This window comes from Anolis carolinensis, chromosome 2 (assembly GCF_035594765.1).
Source record: "Anolis carolinensis isolate JA03-04 chromosome 2, rAnoCar3.1.pri, whole genome shotgun sequence".
In the NCBI taxonomy this organism is placed as follows: Eukaryota; Metazoa; Chordata; class Lepidosauria; order Squamata; family Dactyloidae; genus Anolis; species Anolis carolinensis.
The window spans coordinates 261,342,737-261,364,746 of NC_085842.1; the positions used below are offsets into that span (position 1 = coordinate 261,342,737).

At 39.7% G+C, this 22,010-nt stretch overlaps 1 protein-coding gene across 4 annotated transcripts in view; it reads left to right on the plus strand.

Annotated features, from left to right (window-relative positions):
- Positions 1 to 10,900: 10,900 nt before the first annotated feature.
- Positions 10,901 to 22,010, plus strand: part of znf608 (zinc finger protein 608) — a 183,236-nt gene continuing 172,126 nt past the window's right edge. Inside the window, exons 1-2 of one of the 4 annotated variants that reach the window (XM_008114070.3) lie at positions 10,901 to 10,922; positions 15,449 to 16,455. In XM_008114070.3, the coding sequence (XP_008112277.2) occupies positions 15,610 to 16,455 (846 nt within the window). In that variant the 5' untranslated portion in view covers positions 10,901 to 10,922; positions 15,449 to 15,609. Of the gene's footprint in view, positions 10,923 to 11,009; positions 11,124 to 13,575; positions 14,676 to 15,448; positions 16,456 to 22,010 lie in introns of those variants that run through there. The other 3 variants (XM_008114072.3, XM_003222980.4, XM_008114069.3) reach the window with 3 other exon arrangements.

Genomic DNA, 22,010 nt, shown 5'->3' on the forward strand with positions numbered 1-22,010 from the left:
ATATTGTTAATACTGTCATTCTATTTTATTATTACATTTTGAGTATTATATTAATATTATAATTATTTAACTAACTCACCTTGGATCTCAAACTGTGGTGAAAAGAAATCTAGTTATAGTAGTAGTAACAGTAGTATAGTCAGCCCTCCACATTTTCTGAGGTTAGGTGCATAAGACATCCATGTAATGAAAAACTGTGAATAAAGAAATCCCAAATGCAGAAAGTAGTTAAGGAAATGTCCCAAACAAGTGCTATGAATTTTTTTTAATTAACGCAGTGCATTTGAGGTATAAAAGTCAACTTCAGATTAAATTCTTTTCAAATAATCCTTGACAAAATAGTACCTCTTGAGCTTTCAACTGTAGATACAAAAGGAAATATTTTCCTACAGAGAAATCCTGCGGTACTGGTGCAAAAGGGGCTTGATTTACCTGTTTCACTTGATTATCACCATTATTCTGAAATTTGCCCTATGAGCTTCCAGTTGTTTTATGAAGGGGATACAGATCGCATTAGTAGAGACATCACACTGGCAACGAAGGTCCGCATAGTCAAGGTAATGATATTCCCTGTAGTAACCTATGGATGTGAGAGCTGAACCATAAGAAAGGCTGAGCAAAGGAAAATAGATGCATTTGAACTGTGGTGTTGGAGGAAACTTCTGAGAGTGCCTTGGACCGTGAGAAGATCCAACCAGTCGATACTCCAGGAAATAAAGCCTGACTGCTCACTGGAGGGAAGGATATTAGAGGCAAAGATGAAGTATTTTGGCCATATAATGAGAAGGCAGGAAAGCTTGGAGAAGAAAATAATGCTGGGGAAAATGGAAGGAAAAAGGAAGAGGGGCCAACTAAGGGCAAGATGAATGGATGGTATGCTTGAAGTGACTGGCTTGACCTTGGAGGAGCTGGGGGTGGGGACAGCCAACAGGGAGCTCTGGCGTGGGCTGGTCCATGAGATCATAAAGAGTCTGAAGCGACTGAACGAATAAACAATAGATCACATTATCACTATAACACTCTGAGTGTGATCTTCCAGATCCTTGAAACAATATTGATTGTTTAATTGTTTATCTATATGTGTATTTAAAATCTGGGGAGGCAAGATAGAAATGTTCTTATAAGTAAGGGAATAAATAAAATTACAATGACCATAATGATTTGCTAGAAAATGACAACACGTGTGATACGATTCTGATAGCCATCACACATACTACAGACTTTCATTCTTCTAGTGCTAAGGTTGCCACTTGGGTTTATTATTATTACATTCACCATCATCATCTTCTATGTTTTAGTTTTGTTCTTCTTTATCACTGTTAATGACAAGATACCTGTCATACCTTCAACTAGAAACCTGCTTAGGTTCCACATTCTTTATGGGGCTACCCAGATACTGAAGATCCTGTCTTTTCATTCTAGGTACTGGTTTTCCTCAACCTCTCCTATATCTCCATTTCTTATTTGAGCTCATCTTTACAGACTTTAAAATATGCCAATTTTTATGTGTAATTTTCATTTTGGCATGCATAATTTATTATATATATTTTTAAAAAAATTACTGAATGGCCTAAACTAGTATTTGGATGGATATTTTATGCAGTAGTAGAATATAACATTAGTAAGCGATTCATGAACAAAAATTAGTGGCAGTTTGCTTGATTAATTCTAAGTTCTTGCTAACACACAAATGTACTTAAAATTAATAATCACTTTGATTAATCAACACAAATTTATTCAATCAGCTGTCATAACTCAATAATAATAGCACAATTCAGCCAAGGTCATTAATTTCTAAAACCCAATGGTTTGAATGGAAGATATTTATAGATATGCACCTACTTTTCCTATTGATATTGGACTCACTACAAAGTTAAAAGCATCTACAATTAAAAATGCTTCACCTATACACAAGAATAGAATAAACCTGGATTTTAACGAATATTATAAAGTTAGGGAGGAATGGAACTCCTGGACAGAAGCACACTTACAAATTATTTGATATGATTAATAATAATAACTAGTCAGTAGGGAAAACATTTTCATGACCAATGGATCTTAATTATCATTATGTTTTATTATAGAAGTGGCAATTAACTTGAGTCAGTTCAGCATTGTTATTCCTCAATGTAACAGCTGCTCTAAGCAGACCAATAGCTCAGACACCCTATTACATTCATGCCAGTTGTACCTGCTCTATGTTTTCATTTCCCCACAAGAGGCCTGAGCTTACTGAGAGGAGACAAACATTTATGCTTTATTAACATGTTTCTGCTAAATATGCAGGAAACACACAAGTGTGCTAACATGATCCAGAGAACTGCATGTTTCAAAGGACAGCATGGATCAAAATCTACAGTAATTGAAGCAGGCTTATTTTTTAAAAAAATGCCTACACATTTCTATTAAATATTTTCTTAATTATCAGAATGTAATGGGGTGGAGTGATGTCAGTTTTGGTTACTAAAACATTTGTTCGGGAGACTATCCTTCTGTAACATTATAAGACTGCATAATACAGATAAAGCAGAAGCATGTTTGCAATCTCACCCAGTAACCAGACCTTGGCGAGCTAAAAGACCAACTATTCAGAAGCAATTTTCTTCAGGCTGAATTTATGTGCTGACCGTAGCAGATCAATTCCCTTAATAACCCTTCCCCCACCCAGTCTTAAATGCAATCTGTCTTCCACTCACGATAATAACAATGTGCAAATGACTGTAATTTTGCAGACATGAAACAGCCGTAAGTAAAACATGTCTAAACAGAGGTCATGTTTGAAAAATTGGGGCTATTAACCAAATAAGTAAAATAGCTAATTTTTTTTTAATCCAACAGTGACTTATGGTAGCATAATATGTTATTTAGCCCTTTCCCTCTTCAAAAGAAAAAAAGTCCCAACTTCCTTTTTTAAAATGCATTAGTAAATAATAGAAACACTTGTTGGAGGGAAGGGCATGCCTTGAAACTGCATGTAATAACATGATAACAAAAGCAGAAAAGTAGGACACTGTGGTGAAAGCTGGCGTGGTGTGGTGATCTGAGTGTTGGACTATGACACTGAGAGATTCAAATCTCCACTTGACCATGGAAACTCTCAATATACGCAGAAGATAAAGGCAACCCCCTTTTGAACAACTCTTGCCAAGAAAAACCATTTATATTTTTGTCTTTGGGTAACCATATGCCAGAAATGACTTGAACAGACACAACAAGGAAGTCATCTTGGTATCAATTCATCAAGAGTAGCTGCAGTTGAAATCATTATAGCAGATCTGACAGCCCTACATTATAATTATCATATAATTCCCCCCCTCCTGTCTCCTGGCTGTTATTTCCTCATGCCAGAAAGGCTTGAGAAGGAAAATTATGGAAGCCAAAAAAGTTTTATTTTATTTTATGGGGTAATTTTGGGGCTTGGGAGTAGGCGCCATCCCACACCTTTAGGGTCCAGGAACCCAAAGGGTGCAAGATGGCAATGGGGACTCCTCCCGGGTAGTCCCAGGACTACCCGGTAGTGAGTCCCCACAGGCCCAATACCTCATTAGACCCGAGCCTTTCAGGAAGACCCAGATCTAGTGGGGTATCTAATTTCCCTGGTTTGTCCCAAATTAATTATGTTTTGCCGGAGGTGTCATTTAAAATCGAGACAGGTCCCAGTTTTTGGGCCTGTCTGGACGGGCCCTAAGTCTCATTCTTTTGGAATACCTGCATTTGCATATGTGCTCATAATGAAATATCTTGGGAGGTGGGATTTGTTTCATAAACATCTTAAATACATAGCCAGAAGGTACTTTTATATGTAATATTTTCAATATTTTGTCCATGAAGCAAAGTTTGTATATATTGGATCATCAGAAAACAAAGATGTCACTGTCTCAGCCACTAACGTGAACAATTTCAGATTTTGGAGGACAGTTGGCCATTGAGTCGTTTGCAGGTCTGACTTCTGTAGATTTGATTGAAATGGTATGTCTAGGAGTCTCTAGTCCAGTAGTTCTCAATCTGGGGCCCTTAGATGTTTTTGGCCAATGCCCAGAAATTCTAATAGCTGGTAAACTGGCTGGGATTTCTGGGAGTTGTAGGCCAAAAACATCTGGGGACCCCAGGTTGAGAACCATTGCTCTAGTCCTTCAGTGCAACTTTATGATCTTGTGATGCACATTGAGTCATGCTGGAAGACCTAGAGTTTCCTAGGGAGATGTTAATTGTTTTCCTATTTTCATGGGGTCTTGCACCTCTAACCTCTAATATGAGAGGCTGACATTATTTTGAATTCTGGAATTCTGAATCAGGGCTGCTCTATCTGTATAATCTCAGTAAGGGATCATTTAAAACAGAGTCCTTGTAAAAATGTTTTCACAAACGAAACCAGAAAACAGCACCGCCAAGATGATAGAAAGTTTTAGTGTCCAGAACTTTATGACTGTTTTTTAAAGTGTTTACAGTGAACTGCATTTTGTTAATCAGTAGTCTTATCTTGTTTGGAAAACACCCACTTTGTAAGCACTTACTCTTGTTAGTACAGAGCTGTGTATTCTGGCTGCCTATGTGGGAGGTCCTCCTAAGAGCTGACACAACTGACCTTATTTACATTGCAACTGCTGCTATAAACAGATCTATTCTCAATATTTTATCTTTTCTAGGAAAGCATTACTATGGTGGTGTAAACTGCTCATAGGAGTGTTTCTTAAACATTTGAAAGTTCACAAGCCCTACGCCACTCCTTTATTAATTTACTTCCAAACCTCTCCTCCCAATCAAACATCTTCTACCAACCATCTGTTTTGTGGTCAAATGCACAATGATCATCTCTTCAAGTTCAGTGAAAACAGCTCCCTGTTATATTTGTGGAGCTTGAGTACTGTGCTGGGATATGTGAAAAGAAAGGGAACACAACATGTCAGTACTTCCTAAAACTGCACTCATGGAAACATTATTTCTCTTAAATTTCAGAAATATACTACACACTTTCCCCCTGAATCCATCCTAGATCAATGAAGTTTTTTTTCACAAGGGAAGACACTAAATTGCTTTGTTATTTATGAATCTTGTTCTCTGCTACCATTCTCCTCATGATCTCTGGATAAGTTTTTAAAAATCCACGTGTGCCATTTCCCCAGTTTCAAGAGTTTGGTCCTAAATCAAAGGTGAAGGCTGGAGGGAGTCCGCATAAGTCTCCTCTGCTAGTTGATCTCAGAGCTCTGCAGACACAGCAAGAATTGCTCTGCTAGTTCAGATCTTCCAGAAAAAAGCCAAAAAAGAAGTGGAATAAGGAAGGAATCATGTAATGTCAGATCTAAGCCTCCTTTAGCCCAGGGACACGGGTATTCATGCTTTTTCAATGTTAGGCTGGGAAAGGATATTTATTTAGGACCATTTCTGAGACCCCTAACTTGAGAGAGACTTTAATTCATGCACCACAGTCAAGTGTTGGCTCAACTGGCCCTTGGTTTTCTTGACTGATTAGAACTAGGTTCAATATGAATCTTCATTTACAATGGTATCATTTGGACTGTGTGCAAGGCAAACTCCTGAAACCCTCTGATATTTTTTTAATGTATTAAGATAGTTCTATCCATTTAAAAATCTCAGGGCTGCTTCTAAATAAGATAAAAAATTTACAACAGTAATTTCAATAAACTAGAAACATATTAAATATAATTTATTTATTTATTTGCTCTATTTATACCCCACCTTTCTCTACTCCGAAGGGGACTCAAGGCGGCTTACATATGGCAATTATTCAATGCCTTAAAAACACATATAAAACTTAAGTTGAAAATATTTTCAAATTAAAAATACATTTTGACATTTAAAACATTACTTTCAGTTAAAATCACACCATACAAAAATCGTAATCTAAAGCCGTTCCATGGTCAATGTACATATTACACATCTATTACTGCACTGTACTATTATCCAAAACATGATCCCAGAGCCAGGTTTTTACTTAATTAACAAATCAAAACAAATGTAAGAGATTACAGTAATTAAAACTATGAATATTCATATCTGGGAGAAATCCATGGGGCCCAATGACTTTGATGAATAGCCCAGTTTTTACTTCACACCTAAATAAAATCAGTGTTGGCACCAATCAGACCTTCAAAGGGAGGACATTCCACAGTTGGGTTGCCATGGCTAAGAAGTTCCTCTCCCATGTCTCCACACACTGTACTGGGAGGGATAAACTGGAGGGGACTTTTTAGTAGACCTTTTAGCAATCCTTGGGCAGTCACATATAGGGAGAAGAATTCCTTTCATTTTTGCATATCCCTCCCTGTGTGTGTATATATATATAAACAGTAGTAAGTTGCTTCCAGACATCATAAGATTTTTTTACGTACCTAGGGAGATTTGATTTCATGGGTATGAGTGAGTGAAAGAAGAGGCAGAAGTCTTACACAGTAGAATGGTTCAAACATGAGACTAGCAGTACAGTCATTCCGGGTCGGAAAGGACATTTTCCCTGTGTGGAACTGACCTGTGTTGCAGAGTATAAAATATGTACTTCACATCCAAAGGGCAGTTTGTGAATGCAAAACCAATTCTACAGAACCCAAATTCCCACAGCCAGAAAACACATGTTCATATGGGGTGATGGAATATTTGTTTTGAGCAGCTGTCAACCATCTTTTTTTTTTTTTTTGGAAAATGTTTACCCAATACCCCTCCTGCGTCTGAGTTGGTTTAAACAGCTTATTTTAAATAGATATAACTGATTTTAATGTTTTTAATGTTTTAATGTTTGTGTATATTTATATGTATTTTATGTCCTGGCATGGAATTCTTGCTGTATATATGTTATGCTCTGCCCTGAGTCCCCTTCAGGCTGAGAAGGGAAGAATATAAATGTTTTAAATAAATAAATAAATAAATAAATAAATCACTATTTTTGCCTGCTGAAACAGAAGCCACCTGCATAGCAGGTGCATGACATCCAGGCACATTGTTTACAACTCTTCAGGTGACAATGTCAGCAATTGTCTGCTTTCTAGGTTTAGCTCTGGGGAGATTTGCAAAATGTGATTCCAAGGAATTAAATTACCTCTCTACCTGACCGAGTCAACCTAATGTGGAAGTTTGAGCACTGGACTAGGGCTCTATCTACATCGTTAAGCAATGCAGTTTCAAACTGCATTATATGATCAGTGTAGAGTCATATAATGGAGTTTGGTTAAACTGCGTTATGTGAGTCTACACTGACCATATATGATAGAGTAGATGAGACTTTGGTTTTGTATCCTTGTTCAGACATGGAAATCAATAGTGTGACCTTGGGCAAATCATACTTTCTCAGCCTCAGAGAAAAGCAAAGGCAAATCCCCTGAACAAATCTTGCCAAGAAAAACCTGTGATATGTTTGCCTTTGGGCTATTATATGTCAGAAACAACACAAGAACTCCTAGATGAGAGTTAAACATCAACGGAAATATAACAATGCCTGTGTATTTGCAGCCTAACATGGACAGTGCTTTAAAAAAATAATGTTAAAGGGAAAAGGAAATTTGATTTAGTGGTGTTGCCTACAATTGTAAGCCTTTTTTCCAAGTCAATAGGATTTATGAGCATGCAAAGTAGCTCAGGGCTGTAGCCTCAGTCAAAGACCATCTTTAGTCAAGCAAATGTTTTCTTTTCAAGTGTCAGATTCCAGAAAGGAGGAGGTTCATCTAATGTTTACTCATCACACAATTTTTTACACTAAGTACTGTTCTTGATGTCCTGATATAAGCACGAATGCACATACTTTGCTCAGTCGGACGCAAATCTGTTGCGGCAACATGGCAAATTTCATGCTTCAATTTGGGGAGAAAATTGTCTATTATCTGCTCCAAGATGCCTTCAAAAATGCATTCTTGACTCCCACCGTCCATAGCCGTAAAGACAAAACCTTTCAAGCGAGCCAATATAAAGAGACAACAAACAACAGCATGCCTGATTCAACAAAGGTTGCCATTGGGGAGTGTGCACAGGCTCAGTGTTGTGCTAAAATGTGTGGCCTTTGAGAAACCTTGCAGGATCCAAGGATTGGGATTATTAAATGATCTCTCAAACCATGGTGGGTTCAAACTACTGGGGCAGGTTCAACAGGGCTGGATGAACCGTTGCTGGATTTGCCATAGACTATATGGGACAAAACTGTAAATGGTGTGGTTGAACCAGTTTACACAAAAAGAGGCTCCTGCAAGTAGGGCTTTGCAAATAGAAAATGGATTTAATATATATGGGGCATCAACATCTTTTAAGTGCTTAAAGGCAATCTGGAAGCAAGAGAGGGCTAGATATCCAAGAAAGAGGACTGGTGGCAAAACAAAGTCAAAGTTCTCTGTTTTCGAGTCATTTCCAATCATCTGGGACACTCCCTGATAGAAGAAACATGATTATTATGGAGTTGTTTCAGAGGACATGCTGAGATTGCATCTACACCAGGCATGGACAAACTTTGGCCCTCCAAAGTTTGAGTTGTTTTGGATTTCAACTCCCAGAAATCCTAGCCAGCTTACTAGCTGTTAGGAATTGTGGGAATTGAAGTCCAAAACACCTGGAGGGCCAAAGTTTGCCCATGCCTGATCTACACTGTAGGATGCAATTTGACACCACTTTAACTGCCATGGCTCAATCCTATGGAATGTGATTTAAAGTTTTACAAGGTCTTTGACTTTCTCTGCTGAAGAGTTCTGAGGCACAAGTACTCTTTGGCGGAGAACCTTGTAAAACTACTACTTCCACGATTCTATTGGGCCATGGCAGTTAAAGTGGTGTCAAGCTGCGTTAATTCTATAGATGAACCTTGAGCATGGGGATGACCGAAAAGCAAATCAGAATGGTCTTGGATACATCTACACTGTAGAATCAATGCAGTTTCACACTTTACCCTGTTTCCATGCTAAAGAATTACAGTATTGTCAATGAAAGGACCAAGGCATTGACATTCCTGGCCCATCCTCTGTTCGGATATCAGCCAGAATGCCAACTACTTAAATCAAGAAACAACTTCCTAAGATCTACAGAGATAATCACAGGAATATCTCAGCAAATGAGAGTCCAAAAGTGGCAGGTCAAAACCCGAAACCTCAATCAGTGGCTGATACCAGATGAGAAACTCCCCCCTTGGGCACACAGAAGGCTGGGAGACTTGGAAGGCACTGAACAGACTGCGCTCTGGCACCATGAGATGCAGAGCTAACCTTAAGAAATGGGGCTACAAAGTGGAGTTCACGACATGCGAGAGTGTGGAGAACAGCAAACTACAGACCACCTACTACAATGGAGTCTGTGCCCTGTCGCATACACAATGGAGGACCTTCTTACAGTGACACCAAAGACACTTGAAGTGGCCAGGTCAAAGAAAATTTACCACAATGCCAGGTTTTTATTTTTTGTGGGTTTTTTAAACACATTATAGCGGAGCCTCCGGTGGCACAGCATGTTAAAGCGCTAAGCTGCTGAACTTGCGGACCGAAAGATTGCAAGTTTGAATCCGGGGAGCGGAGTGAGCACCTGCTGTTAGCTCCATCTTCTGCCAACCTAGCAGTTCAAAAACATGCAAATGTGAGTAGATCAATAGGTACCGCTCCGGCGGGAAGGTAATGGCGCTCCATGTAGTCATGACCTTGGAGGTGTCAACGGAAATGGAGATGAGCTCCAACCCCCAGACTCGGACAAGACTGGGCTTTATTTATTTATTTACATCATTTTTACCCTACCTTTCTCGGGGGGGGGGGGACTTAATATCAGGGGGGAACCTTTACCTTTACCTATACATTGTTGCTGTATTCTCAATTTGCTTCTGACACAATAAAGCCAAAGAACGCAGGTTCCTCACTGAACTACAACTCTCAGGATCCCACAGCACTGAGTCATGGCAGCTAAAGTGATGTCAAGCTGCGTTAATGTGCAGTGCAGTGTAAATGTACCACAAAGTATATTTACACTGTAATTCGTTTCCTTTTTGTGTGTGTATGTGCGCTTCCAGCTCCTTTGCCGGCGCCAGTCCATGCTGCAAGCTGGAAACAAAAGGGTTAAGTCCTTTGCATAATAAAAGGAAAATAAAACCGAACTGGCTTATTCAATCCTGTTGCCGCCCAGGCACACCAAGTGAGAATATGGGAGGCAGAAAAGCAAAGCTGCAAACCTAAGCAGGTGGGGGAAGGCAAAGCTGTCGTTTTTCCTCTCTTCCTCGCTCCCTTTCAGCGCCAGTAAAATGCGAAAAAGAAAAAAAAAACGCCCGGAGATCTGCATTCAGAAAAGATCTAGAGGCAGTGTCAAGTTGTGACAAATACTCAGCCATGAGCCCCGGGGGGGGGGGGGGGGGAGGATGAATGAGGTTTTCAATGGCTCCTTGGGAAGAAAGAAAAAAACACACACACAGGGGGAAGCCATTCGTTGCGGTTTTGCAAAATCGGGAGAAATGTATGTTTATTTTTAAACAAGATAGGTTAAAATGAATGGGGAGCAATGTCTCTCCAAGCCCCCTTTAAAGAGATATTGCCTCCGTCTTCCCTTCCCACCGACCCAACCTCCCCCCCCCCCCCCCCCCCGATCCTTTAATTTAAATAAAACGTATAGCCTAATGCCGTAATTGAAATGGGAAACATGATTTGTATCTTGCTGGAGCAGGAGGCTGCCTATTGGAGCACTGGCTGCAGCCTGGTAATTGCAAAACGCAAGGCTCTCTCTCTCCCTGGCTCTGCATTTTCTCACACCCCCTTTCTCTGCCGAGGAGAGGAGCTGCCGTCCAATCAGAGGGCCCGGTTTCATAAAAGCTGGCCTCTGATTGGCTCGAGAGGAAAGGGCACTGGGAACAAAGAAGAGTCCCTTTCAGGTACAGAGCCTGTGCTTGGCTTCTCCCTTGGCTCCAGTTCTGATTTCTGCAGTAAAATAGCAGCAGCGGGGTTGTGTGTGTGGCGTGCTTTATGGTGTGTGTATGTTTTTAAATATTTTTAATATATATTAAAATATATATATATATATTTAAAGATCCACGCTTTTAAATCAACAACCAAAAAAATCCCCCATAAAAACCTATGGAAGACCTTTAGATTATTATTATTTTATTTTATTTTTTGTGTGCACAGTTGTAGAAGGAAAAAAAAGGCCAACTCGATTCAGTACAGACCGTAAGTACGGCTGCGGTGTTGTTAATGAGAGGGGGAGAGGAAAAAAATCGCTTATCTCTTATCATCGGATTATATATATAGATCTACTCGTTAAGAAATTTGTGGATTGGAAAGGAAACCTGGATGTGGGTTGAAAAATAAGAATAAAACCTCCAGGAATATTGAGGATTCTTTGAAGGGGGGAAAGGGGAGGAGGGAGGAAGTATTGCAGCAGCTTTCCCACAAATCATCCTTAACATGAACTTGAGATGGGGAGGAGGAAGGAGGGTGCTTTGAAAGCTTATATTTAGGGTATTTTTATTATTATTATTATGACACTGACCAAGTGGAGGAAATAAAACTTGACAATTACAGACCTTTAAATAGGTAGAAAACATTTTAAAATGTTTTTTTTAATTCCCTGTGCAAGGAAATGGGGGAAGGAACTGAATCAGGAAGGGAACCTTTTGTGGATATTATTATTATTATTGGTTTGCTGTAAGTTTCCCTTGCTGTATGGCCATGTTCCAGAAGCATTCTCTCCTGACGTTTCGCCCCCATCTTTGGCAAGCATCCTCAGAGGTTGTGAGGTAGCTTGGAAACTGGAAATATTATTTTTGGAACCTTTTGTGGAGATTATATTATGATTGGGTTGCTGTGAATTTTCCGGGCTGTATGGCCATGTTCCAGAAGCATTCCCTCCTGACGTTTCTCCCACATCTATAGCAGGCATCCATCTTCAGAGGTTGTGAGGTATAATTGGAAACTGGAAATATTAATTTTGGTGCATTTATTTACTCCTCCACCCTCTCCCCAGCAGAATAGATCTGTATTATATATTGCAGGCATGGGCAAACTTGGCCCTTCCAGGTGTTTTGGACTTCAAGTCCAAAACACCTGGAGGGCCCAAGTTTGCCCATGCCTGCAATATTGCCTCCTCTTCTGACAACACTGCCCAATAGAGGAAAGACTGATTCCAAAAATGCCATGAAATGGAATAGAAAGAAAGCCTTTTACAAACGGTTTCTTACAAAAAACAATCCACATCCCTATCATCTCCTCTCTTAGACATTGGAAAGAGAGAGAGAAAAACAGGTTACAAGGCGCTTGTATTTATTTTATCTCCCCTCTTCCTATTTTTTTTTTTTTGCAACATATGCTTTGCAAAGCCTGCATTTTAACTCTCCCCCCCCCTTTTTCTCCAAACCCCAAATGTTTAACTCCTGAGGCGCTGGCTCTTTTTTGGGAGGGAGAGGAAAGGAAGGAAAGTATGGAGAGGAAAGGAAGGAAATAAGGGAGAAAAGAGACCTTAATTCCCCCCTTCCTTCCTTCCCTTTCCTCCTGCCTTCCTTTTAACGGCCAAAATCAGTATTTGCTTGATACGCTTGTCACCCACCCATTTTCTTATATATTTTTTTGTTGTTCTCACGACAACCAATTGAGCCCTTGAGCCTCACGTGATGCGAAAAGGCTTGAACTGTAACCAAATCGCTCCTTTTAGAGAGCGAGAGAGAGGGCTGGTTGCTGCTGCTGCTGCTAAAGCGCCCTTCCCCCCTCTTTTATCCCCCTTTCTCTCTCTCTCTCCTTTCCTAACATACATTTTCCAGAGAACAGACACCCTCCCCCCTTTCTCTTTTTCTCCCTCAACCATTCATTACAGCTGTTTTAGCTTTTCCAAAAAAACGCCAGCTAATTAAAAACCCTCCGAAGGGGAAAGAAAAGGGAAACAGCAAGAGAGGCGAAGCTGCGTTTTTTTTCTGAGGAGATTTTGAGGGGGGAGAAAAAAAGGGTTGAGGTGTTTTTTTACAACCAAAAACCCTTAGTCTTAGAAACAAGGGCACCCATTTTTTTGATTGGGGGGGCATAAAATACCCCCCATTAGTCCTAGAAACAAGGTCACCCATTTAACGATTTGGCACGGTTTGGTTAATTTTTGAGCACACCCCCATGAGGGCGTCGAAATCATCTTTTTCTGAGGTGATTTTGAGGGTGTTTTTTTGAGGGGGGGAATAGAAAGAAGCTCGCCCATTTTTACCTTTTTGGCATTCTCATTACTTGAACCAGCACATGATTTAGTCCCTTTAAGGCTTTCCTCCTTTATAAACCCCAATTTTTTTCCTTGATAGAGTGATTGAAGGAGCCTTAGCAAGCAACCCCCACTTCCCCGTCTTTTTCTGAGGTGATTTCTGAGGCGATTTTGAGCGTGGGTTTTTTTTTGGGGGGGGGCGGGGGCGGGGGCGGGGGAAGAAAGAAACAAGCTCGCCCATTTTTATTTTTTGGCACTCATTACTGAACCACCACATGATTTAGTCCCTTTAAGGCTTTCCCCCCACCTTTATAAATCCCCAATACTTTCCTCGATAGAGTGATTGAAGCACAGCCCCCACCTCGTCTTTTTCTGAGGTGATTTTGAGGGTGGTTTTTTGGGGGGTGGGGGGTGGGGGGGGGGTGGGAGAGAAACAAGCTCGCCCATTTTATCTTTTGGGCACTCTTTATTACTGAACCACCACATGATTTAGTCCCTCTAAGGCTTCCTCCCTTTATAAATCCCAATTTTTCCTCGATAGAGCGATTGAAGAAGCCCAAGCAAGCAGCCTTCCTCCTTCCCTGCCTTAAACTTTAAATGGTGGGAATTCATAACACTGGCTGCTCGTTTCCTTTGAGCAGAGACTCGCGCGTCTCCCTTGCCACCAAATGTTTTGATAACTGGTTTATCAGAGCCTGCTGGCTTTATTCCCTCCCTCGTCTCTCTCTCCCCCCCTCTCTCTCCTTTTATTCCCCCCTCAAGTTAGTTCAAGAAGTCAGATCTGTCAGGAGTGTGGAGTAAAGGGGGGGGGGGATGCCACTTCCCGACTCAAATCCAGCCCAGATTTTCAGTCCTTTCTTTGCCCCCCCTCCTCCTCTTTCACTAATTTCCCCCGATGTTAGCACATTCAGCCTTGTAACAACCGGACGCCTGTAGGTTTCTTTCGTGGGATCATTACTTACTGATCCAAGGAGGGCTTGCTGCAGAATCTGGAACTGAAGACCGGATGTGAAGTTGGGACAAACATTTATTTTCATCATTATTATTTTTTGTGTGTATGTGTGTCTCCGCTTTTTAAATTGCAGTCTCATCTTTGGTGCTTGTTCAAGCCAGGAAGGAAAGGGAAACAAAAACAAAACAAACAAGCAAGCACACAAACCAACAAAAAGATTTTTTGGTTTTTGAAATTTTTGTGTCTCTTTTTGGGTGCTTTTGAGGAAGCTTCTGGTGTGGTGAATGTGAAATACTGCCTTCCAGCCTGTGGAGTTGTGAGGAACAAAATATTTTAAGGAGGAAAAAGCCAAATCAGACCAAAAAAAAAAGTGGAGGAGGAAAGAAACCTCTCTTGTTCTATGTGTGCCATGCTGGATGGAAATATGTTGCTCTCGAAGATTACTCTGGCAGAAATGTTAGTTGGTTTTCTACTACTTGATCACTTGCTCTTTAAGTAAAATGAAATGGGGCACTGAATTCTTGCTGAGACCAGTGAGGACAGGAATTTTTTTCCTTGATTTTCTGGCTTATTTAAAAATGGGAAAAGATTAAAGGTAAGCTGTGTTCATAATGTGTATGTAAATATTTGGACACACAACTCTTGGAAAAGGGCAGATTTCTTATTTAAAAGATGTTTTAGCTGAGCTGTGTCAAATACACTCGCTTTGCGGTTAGAGGCCACCATGGTGTACATCATTTGAAGTGTATGTCTTAATCAGTTTCCTGTACAGTCAGTAATGCTATATTTAACAGAGCTGTAGGTGACTTAAGAGGGCATTGAAACCACATTTAGATGTTATCTTATGTGCATTTTAAATAGAAATGGTTCATCCCACCTCCCTCAATTAAAAAAATGTAAAATGAATGCACTTTTATTGGTTCTTTGTGTGTATGTGTAAATGCCCCCTCTCTTCCCCCTTTCAATGAGCTAATCCAATCTAGAGAAAAGTCACAGAACTTGAAGAGGTCTGGTTTAAAATTACAAAATTTGTGGAATGCATTTTGGGAGGGGAGCTGTCTCTTTGTGCCAAGGTGATCCAGAATCACATTCCCAGCCTGGATTTTTAAACTTTGTGGATTTAAATCCTGCTATATAAAAGGGTTGATATTTTATTTTTTTATTTTTATTTTTTTTGCTATATGCCATTTTAAAGAGAGGTCCTGGATGATGGGGAAGATGCTCATTATCAAAGGCTTCAATTTTAACAGACCTCTTAAAATTAATATATGGAGTCCCTCTCTTTCTCACTTGCCTCTCTGATTAATTTTTACTATATTTTGGTAACACCCAGCCAAGAAATATTCGACTTTTCCCCCTTCCCCACAGGAAAAGGTGGATCTGGACTTCAGGGTATGTACCCAGCTATACCTGGGGAAGGAAAGGAAGAAGAGTTATACTTTTAAAAAGCCCCACGGAGATAAACGAATGTCCCCTCATCTCCAAAGGAAAGTTCGTCTGATTTTTACTCAAGAGGTCTCATCTTCAGGATGTCATTGAACACTTCGACTGCTGGCAAAGGTGTGGATCCAAACACAGTTGATACTTACGACAGTGGTGATGACTGGGAAATTGGGGTTGGTAATTTAATAATCGATCTGGATGCTGATTTGGAGAAGGACAGACAGAAATTTGAGATGAATAATTCTACCAATTCCAAGGATTGTGGGGGTCTAGCTTCTGGTGGAGTGAATTCTACCTCAGCCTTAGCTGATGGCCTAAAATTTGCTTCTGTTCAGCCCCCTGCTCCTCAGGGGATTTCTTCACACAAAGAAACTAGCAAATCAAAAGTGAAAAGGAGTAAAACTTCCAAGGATGCTAGTAAATCTTTGCCTTCTGCTGCCTTGTATGGGATTCCTGAAATCAGTGCTGGCAAGAGGCAGGAAGTCCAGGGGCGTCCAAGCGAGGCAACTGGCATGAATCCAACGTTGGGTCAATGTGTGAACAACAGCCCAAATGGCAATAATACCACCAGCAACAATAACAACACAATTGCCTCTTGTGGGAAAAATAAAGAGGAGAAACCTGGTAAAACCCAAGGCAGCAGAGGCTCCAAGCGGGATAAGGATGGAGGGAAATCTCGGAAAGACAAACAACTTGACCTTCAGCAGGGACACCCCAACAACAGTAGCCAGACTTCTGGGCACTTGTATGGGTTTGGGGCCAAGGGAGGTTGTGCTGGAAGCAACGGCCCTTTTAACTGTGCCTCCTCCACGGTGGGGGATGTGAATAAAAGTGTCCCGGATTCAGGGTTAATGGGGAACTCTATTTTGGTAAAGAAAGAAGAGGAAGAGGAGGAGAACCACAGGAGAATAAAGAAACTGAAGACAGACAAGGTAAGACACATGTGGGTTTTTTTTTGCTATTAATTTCTTTATTGTCTGATAAATTTTCTACAGTTCTTTGCTTATCATGTTTACATATTGTTCAATATATCAAATTCCTTTCTTTGTGGTTAATTTCCACCTAACCATGTACTTGTATTGTGGAGTTAAGGTTGTCTTGGTTTTTATGTACATTCTGTTTTGAAAGAAAAAAAAAAAGTACCTGCATTGTAGTTTTTATTAGTTTTGGCATCAGCATGTTTGTCTTGCAAGTTGTGAGTTTGCTAGAATTACTGGCCGGAATGCAAATCTTGTGTGTGTGTTTGTGTATTTTTCTCACACCACTAAAATGGTGGTGGTGTTCTGCCTCCCAGGTGGGAAAGAGGCATAAAAGAAATACTTGACTTTTCTAACTCCTTAAGTTAGCAGAGCAATTGCAGTGAGTTCCTGGAGTCATATAGATGTGGGTGTGTGCGTGTGTGAGAGAGAGAAGAGAGAGGGGGCGAGGTGGAGGGAGTCACTGTTGCTTGCCTAAAACCCAAGCAGCCTCACATAATTCAGAAATGACCATAAGGAGTGCTTTGTCAGCGGGCATGCAATGTGCTTTATAACCTGTTTGGTATGAGGGTGGTGGAGGAAGGGCATGCTGTACTGAAACCTATGTGCAAAACATTTGTCTCCAAATACAGGAGAACACTTTGTCCTCTGTCCAGTAATCTCTCTCTTATCTAGATTCTCAGGGAGTTCCTGGATGAGCACTGCTTGTTTGTGGAGTATGTGAAATATGTATGTGTTTCTCCTTCCTCTTCACTAAGGTCTGAAGGATGTTCTCTGTTGAGGATAAATGGCCTTGTATTGTGCAGGGAGGTGGAGAGAACTGGTTTCACTTGGCTTATTGTTATTGCTCACTGGGGCAAGGTTTGATGTAAGCAACAATTGTTCTGAATCCAGAAGGACAGAAGGTTTCTTTGTCATCCAAGGAGCTATTGTTGGCTTATAATTAAGAGTCAAATTAATTCTACAGGTTGCTTAAACAAAGACAGCTCCCCGCTCACAACCCCCACTCAGGGTAATAGATTGTGACATGATTCACACAATTGTTCTCATATTAGTCCTTTTTTACAGTTCTCAGGCCAAAATGTCATAAATGGGAAACTTCCTGAGTGATACATTAAGTACACCAAATTGTTTACAGGTGTACAGAAGGGCTAAAGATGTTGGGCAGGATTGTAGTATTTATTAGATGTGTGTCTCTTCTTGTCTCATGATTGACACTTAGCACTTCAGTAAATACCACCCCTGCCATCTTCATAACTCAAGGTTATATCCTGTAACATATATGTTTCATTTGACAAATCACAGTTTACGAAATCTTAATAAATTATTACCGTTCGTTCTTGTTCAATATATAACACTGAGCTCCCCTCCTCTAGTGCTTGCTAATGTGGCCTGGACTAGTCTGTGTGAATCTTTTCTACATCTGTTTTTTAATAGTTTGCTTTTCTTCCTAAATCAAAGTGTGTCTGGCTTCTGGGTGAGCAAAATGCTTCTGCTTGTTTTGAAAACTGCCCTAAAATGTCATGCTCGTTTTTATTAACTCAGTACAGTAGGCATTTGCTTTTGTTGCCAATAGTGTTCAAATTGCAGCTCTCTAATCTGCTTTAACTATCTAGATAAATTGCCCTAATCCAGTCTTCACAATGGTTGTGGTTAAAGAGTCAGAGCCATTTGATTGGATTCAGTAGATTCCTGGAATGTGGGAGGTACTGCCCTTTTGTAACCCCCTTAGCCTTTTAATCTTTCAGCCAAATGTTCACATTCAACAATTTTGTTTAGCTGGCAATCTGAACATTTCAGTATCTCAAAGGCTGCTGTCATGGCAACAAGAGATTAGAGAGTGGTGTGGTTTTCTCCAGTTTTTTGTGTTCCTTTTCATACCAGTCACACAGGAAATTATATGAGGAATGAATTCATATACAACAAGTACATTTCAGCCAGTGTAATGTAAATGAGGTAATGTGTAAGCTAGGAACAAACCTGTCTGGTGTAGCTTTTTGCCAGACGAACACTTCTCATTGCAGTCCTTGCCTTTATAGTATTGCTGGAGCCTGAATTACTAGTAACACCCACTGCTCTTGGCTTGTACTGACTTTAATGGCTTTACTTGTTAGAGCCCTGCAGTGCTGCCGATTGTCTGTCACACTGGTGTGTTGGCTTACTGTCTAAAACATCCCTCAGGTTTTTACTTCAGGGAGAAATTCCTTTCACTCAAGACTTCTATATATGAATGTGAGAGCTTGTTGAAGAAGGATATGGAAATTCTTGTTTTTGTTATGTATGCATGTGCTTTTTTTCCTTTGTATTGAGAGTGGGGGGAAAGGATATATTGGGAAAATCAAATACTTAATCTTTTTTACTAATAGATGCAATCATGCGACTAGCACAAAATAGCATCTTTCTTGGTTTTAGCATGGATTTATCAACAATGAGTGGTCAAACAAATTCCCATACCCTAATCTAAAATTCTTTTAAATTGTTTTACATTTAATTTGATTAATAATAAGCATTTAAAATCTTTGCATTTTGATGCAGAATTGTGCTGAGGTCTCCTATACCCATCAATTCAATGGAAAACTTAGAGGTGTTACTATTTAATTTTTGTATCCACTGCAACTCTGTTTGGGCTTGATCCTTTCGCTGTAAAATCAAGCAGAACATGTTTGCTTAAATCTTGTGGGACCCAGTGGCTGTGTTTCTGTATCATTTGAAAGTTCCCACTTCACTGATGTGTGAAAGCAAAGTTTGTTTTGGAATTCTAAATTCTCTGAGGTTACCTATTTGTTTAGGCCATTTAATCAGCACACCAATGACATGTTTAGAGAAGTACAACAAAGGCAATGGTTTGGTTGTCAAGCTGTGACAGGTGGATTAGTAACCACTGACGTCTGAGTAAGAATGTTAAAAAGTGACCTTTTTCAGTATTGCCAAATATCAACTAATAAAAGGAACCGAAAGCGAGCTTTGCAATGTTCTATGTTTTGATGGGAGGAGTATTCCATATTAACTTCATCTATGATACATAAGTGTAGTTGAGCAATTTGCACAGTAATTAATCACTTGGTATCTTTCTTAAATCAGATATAGTATGTGTATAAAATGCATGGCAGATGTAGGGATTTTGTACTCCGATCAATCAACAAGGAGTTGCCTTGTTGCCTTCACAATTCATTTTTTCTTTTTATTTACATTAATTTGCCAAGGTTTGGCACCTGTAAATTCAGTGACTAGTTATTGTTCACTTATGCATGTATTTCATATTAACTATAAAGTCATGGGATTCTGGGCATTCCCATTTAGGAAGGGAAGATAAGCAAGCCTGTTTTGACTTCATGAATTATAAAGATGAATTTTAATGCTTGCAGATGCTAGTATTTGAGGCACATTTATTCACTGTGGCAGAGAGAAAGGGGCAGAAAGGTCACTGGTCGTAATTAAAGAACAAAAGTCCATTGTTTGACAGCAAACTGTTGTGAAAGCTGCATAAGGGATTTAGCTGTTGAAAACACTGATAACTATTGGGTGCTTAACAATAAACACAACTCTTGAGTTCTTAATGTTCTTTAGTGCTGTCTGGTAGTGTGACAACCTTTTGGGGATCTAGGTGAGGAGGTGCTGCCCTTTGGCTGACTGAAGCTTTCTTTGTGAACCCAGTGACCTTTCAGACCATACCTATTTTGTATTGAAGTCCTCTGCAAGGCTAAAGTAACGCTGAAACAATAGAGAATGGCCTGGAACATTTATAAAGCAAAGCATTTTAAAGGCATGAGGTTGCTGTGAATTACTGGGGTGCAGGAGCAGAGAAGTATACTACAGAACACCAGTACTTTTTGCTATTTAAATAACTTCATAAATACCCTGTAAAAAGAGAAAAGAATAGAAAGGATTGTCAGGGTGTGTTTGTGGTTAAGGTTGTTCCCCATATTGTAAAAAGCTTTTCTGCAATCCAATTTTAATTATGGTATATAAATATATATATTTTAAAATAGCATTTTATAGTCCAGTAAATGAAATGTATGTTAAAGTGCTAAGCAAAGATCTCTTGTAAGCACAGAGGTGTTCAGAAACCAGATTTCAGGAATGTACCATCTGTTCCTAGTTTCCAGTATAAAAACAAGGGTTGAATTTACTAATTTGTTCACATTTTTTCCTTTTTCTACGTGTAATTGTGTAGAAATGCTCTGATAAGCTCACATATTTCAACTCATTCCACTTTTAAGGAAAGCTTAGTGGGTGTTGAATAATAAGGAATCAACTCCAGCATGCAGACATAATGATGGCCAGTTTTTCAAAGATCTCATTATTTAGCAAGCACTTCCATTATTGTATCTATTTTCCACCAGGGGAAAGTGTGGGAGTGAAAGAGAATCTCCGCAAGAATAATTTTAGTAAATTAATAAACCACTTTTCCAATTGTACATAATAAAGACTGTTTACTAAAATTCCCAGGAAGCAGACTCTTTAAAAGGTTACTGAAATGTTTATGTTGGATGGAAAAAAATCTTTTAATATTCCAAAGTAAATTTCTGAGTTGTTAGGCAGTAGAATTCTTGGCTACAGACTATGCACCTTGGATAAAGCATCATCCGGCCTTTGTTTGAGGACTGTTATTGAAGCTAATGACTGGTCTTGTGCCGCCTTGAGATAAATGGCATTATCTCTGAGTAGGCTGACAGGAAACAGACATGTTAATGGTGAAGCTGCAGGGAGGATCTGCTGTAGTTCTGACAAAAGAGCTAAGTAGAGACCCCTGGTTGCAATCATTAACACATAATGCATTCCTGCTTTTCCTGGCAGATCTGTGATAATTAGAAAGCTACTTTATCTACAGTTACTTAAACTGATTCTTTAGTACCATTGTGCATAAAAAAACTTGTGGACCTTTTCTTTTCGGCAGACAACACAGAAAAAACTTTGAATGGGCAACATTTGTATTTTGTCTACAGTTGTGAACAGGAAAATTTTGGTCTATAAATGTGTGTATATGTGTGTGAGAGAAGTGAACAAATCTGATTTGGAATGTGAACAAATCCTAAATGATTTGGAAAAATAGTATCCTTAGAATGTTGCATTAAGAAGTGAGAGGATCAGTCTGATTTAGTCTAAAACGCATCTGTTTGGCTGTGAACAAATGTTTTTTCTGTATTGTGGAAATTAATTTATGGAAATCCCATTGTGTTGTAGAACCTTAAGAGTGTAAATGTAAGTTAATAGAAATGACTGATGGAAAACTTTTATGGACTCTTGAATGATGTGGCTCAGAAATCATGCCAATTTAAAAATGTTTTTATTAATTGTAGACACACGTAGAGTAATACAAATCTCAATAATGAAATTTCACTTACATTTTCACTCAGTATCTTGGGCCCCTGGTGGTGGCGCAGTGTGTTAAAGCGCTGAGCTGCTGAACTTGCAGACCAAAAGGTCCCAGGTTCAAATCCCAGGAGCGGAATGATCGCCTGCTGTTAGCCCCAGCTCCTGCCAACCTAGCAGTTCGAAAACATGCAAAT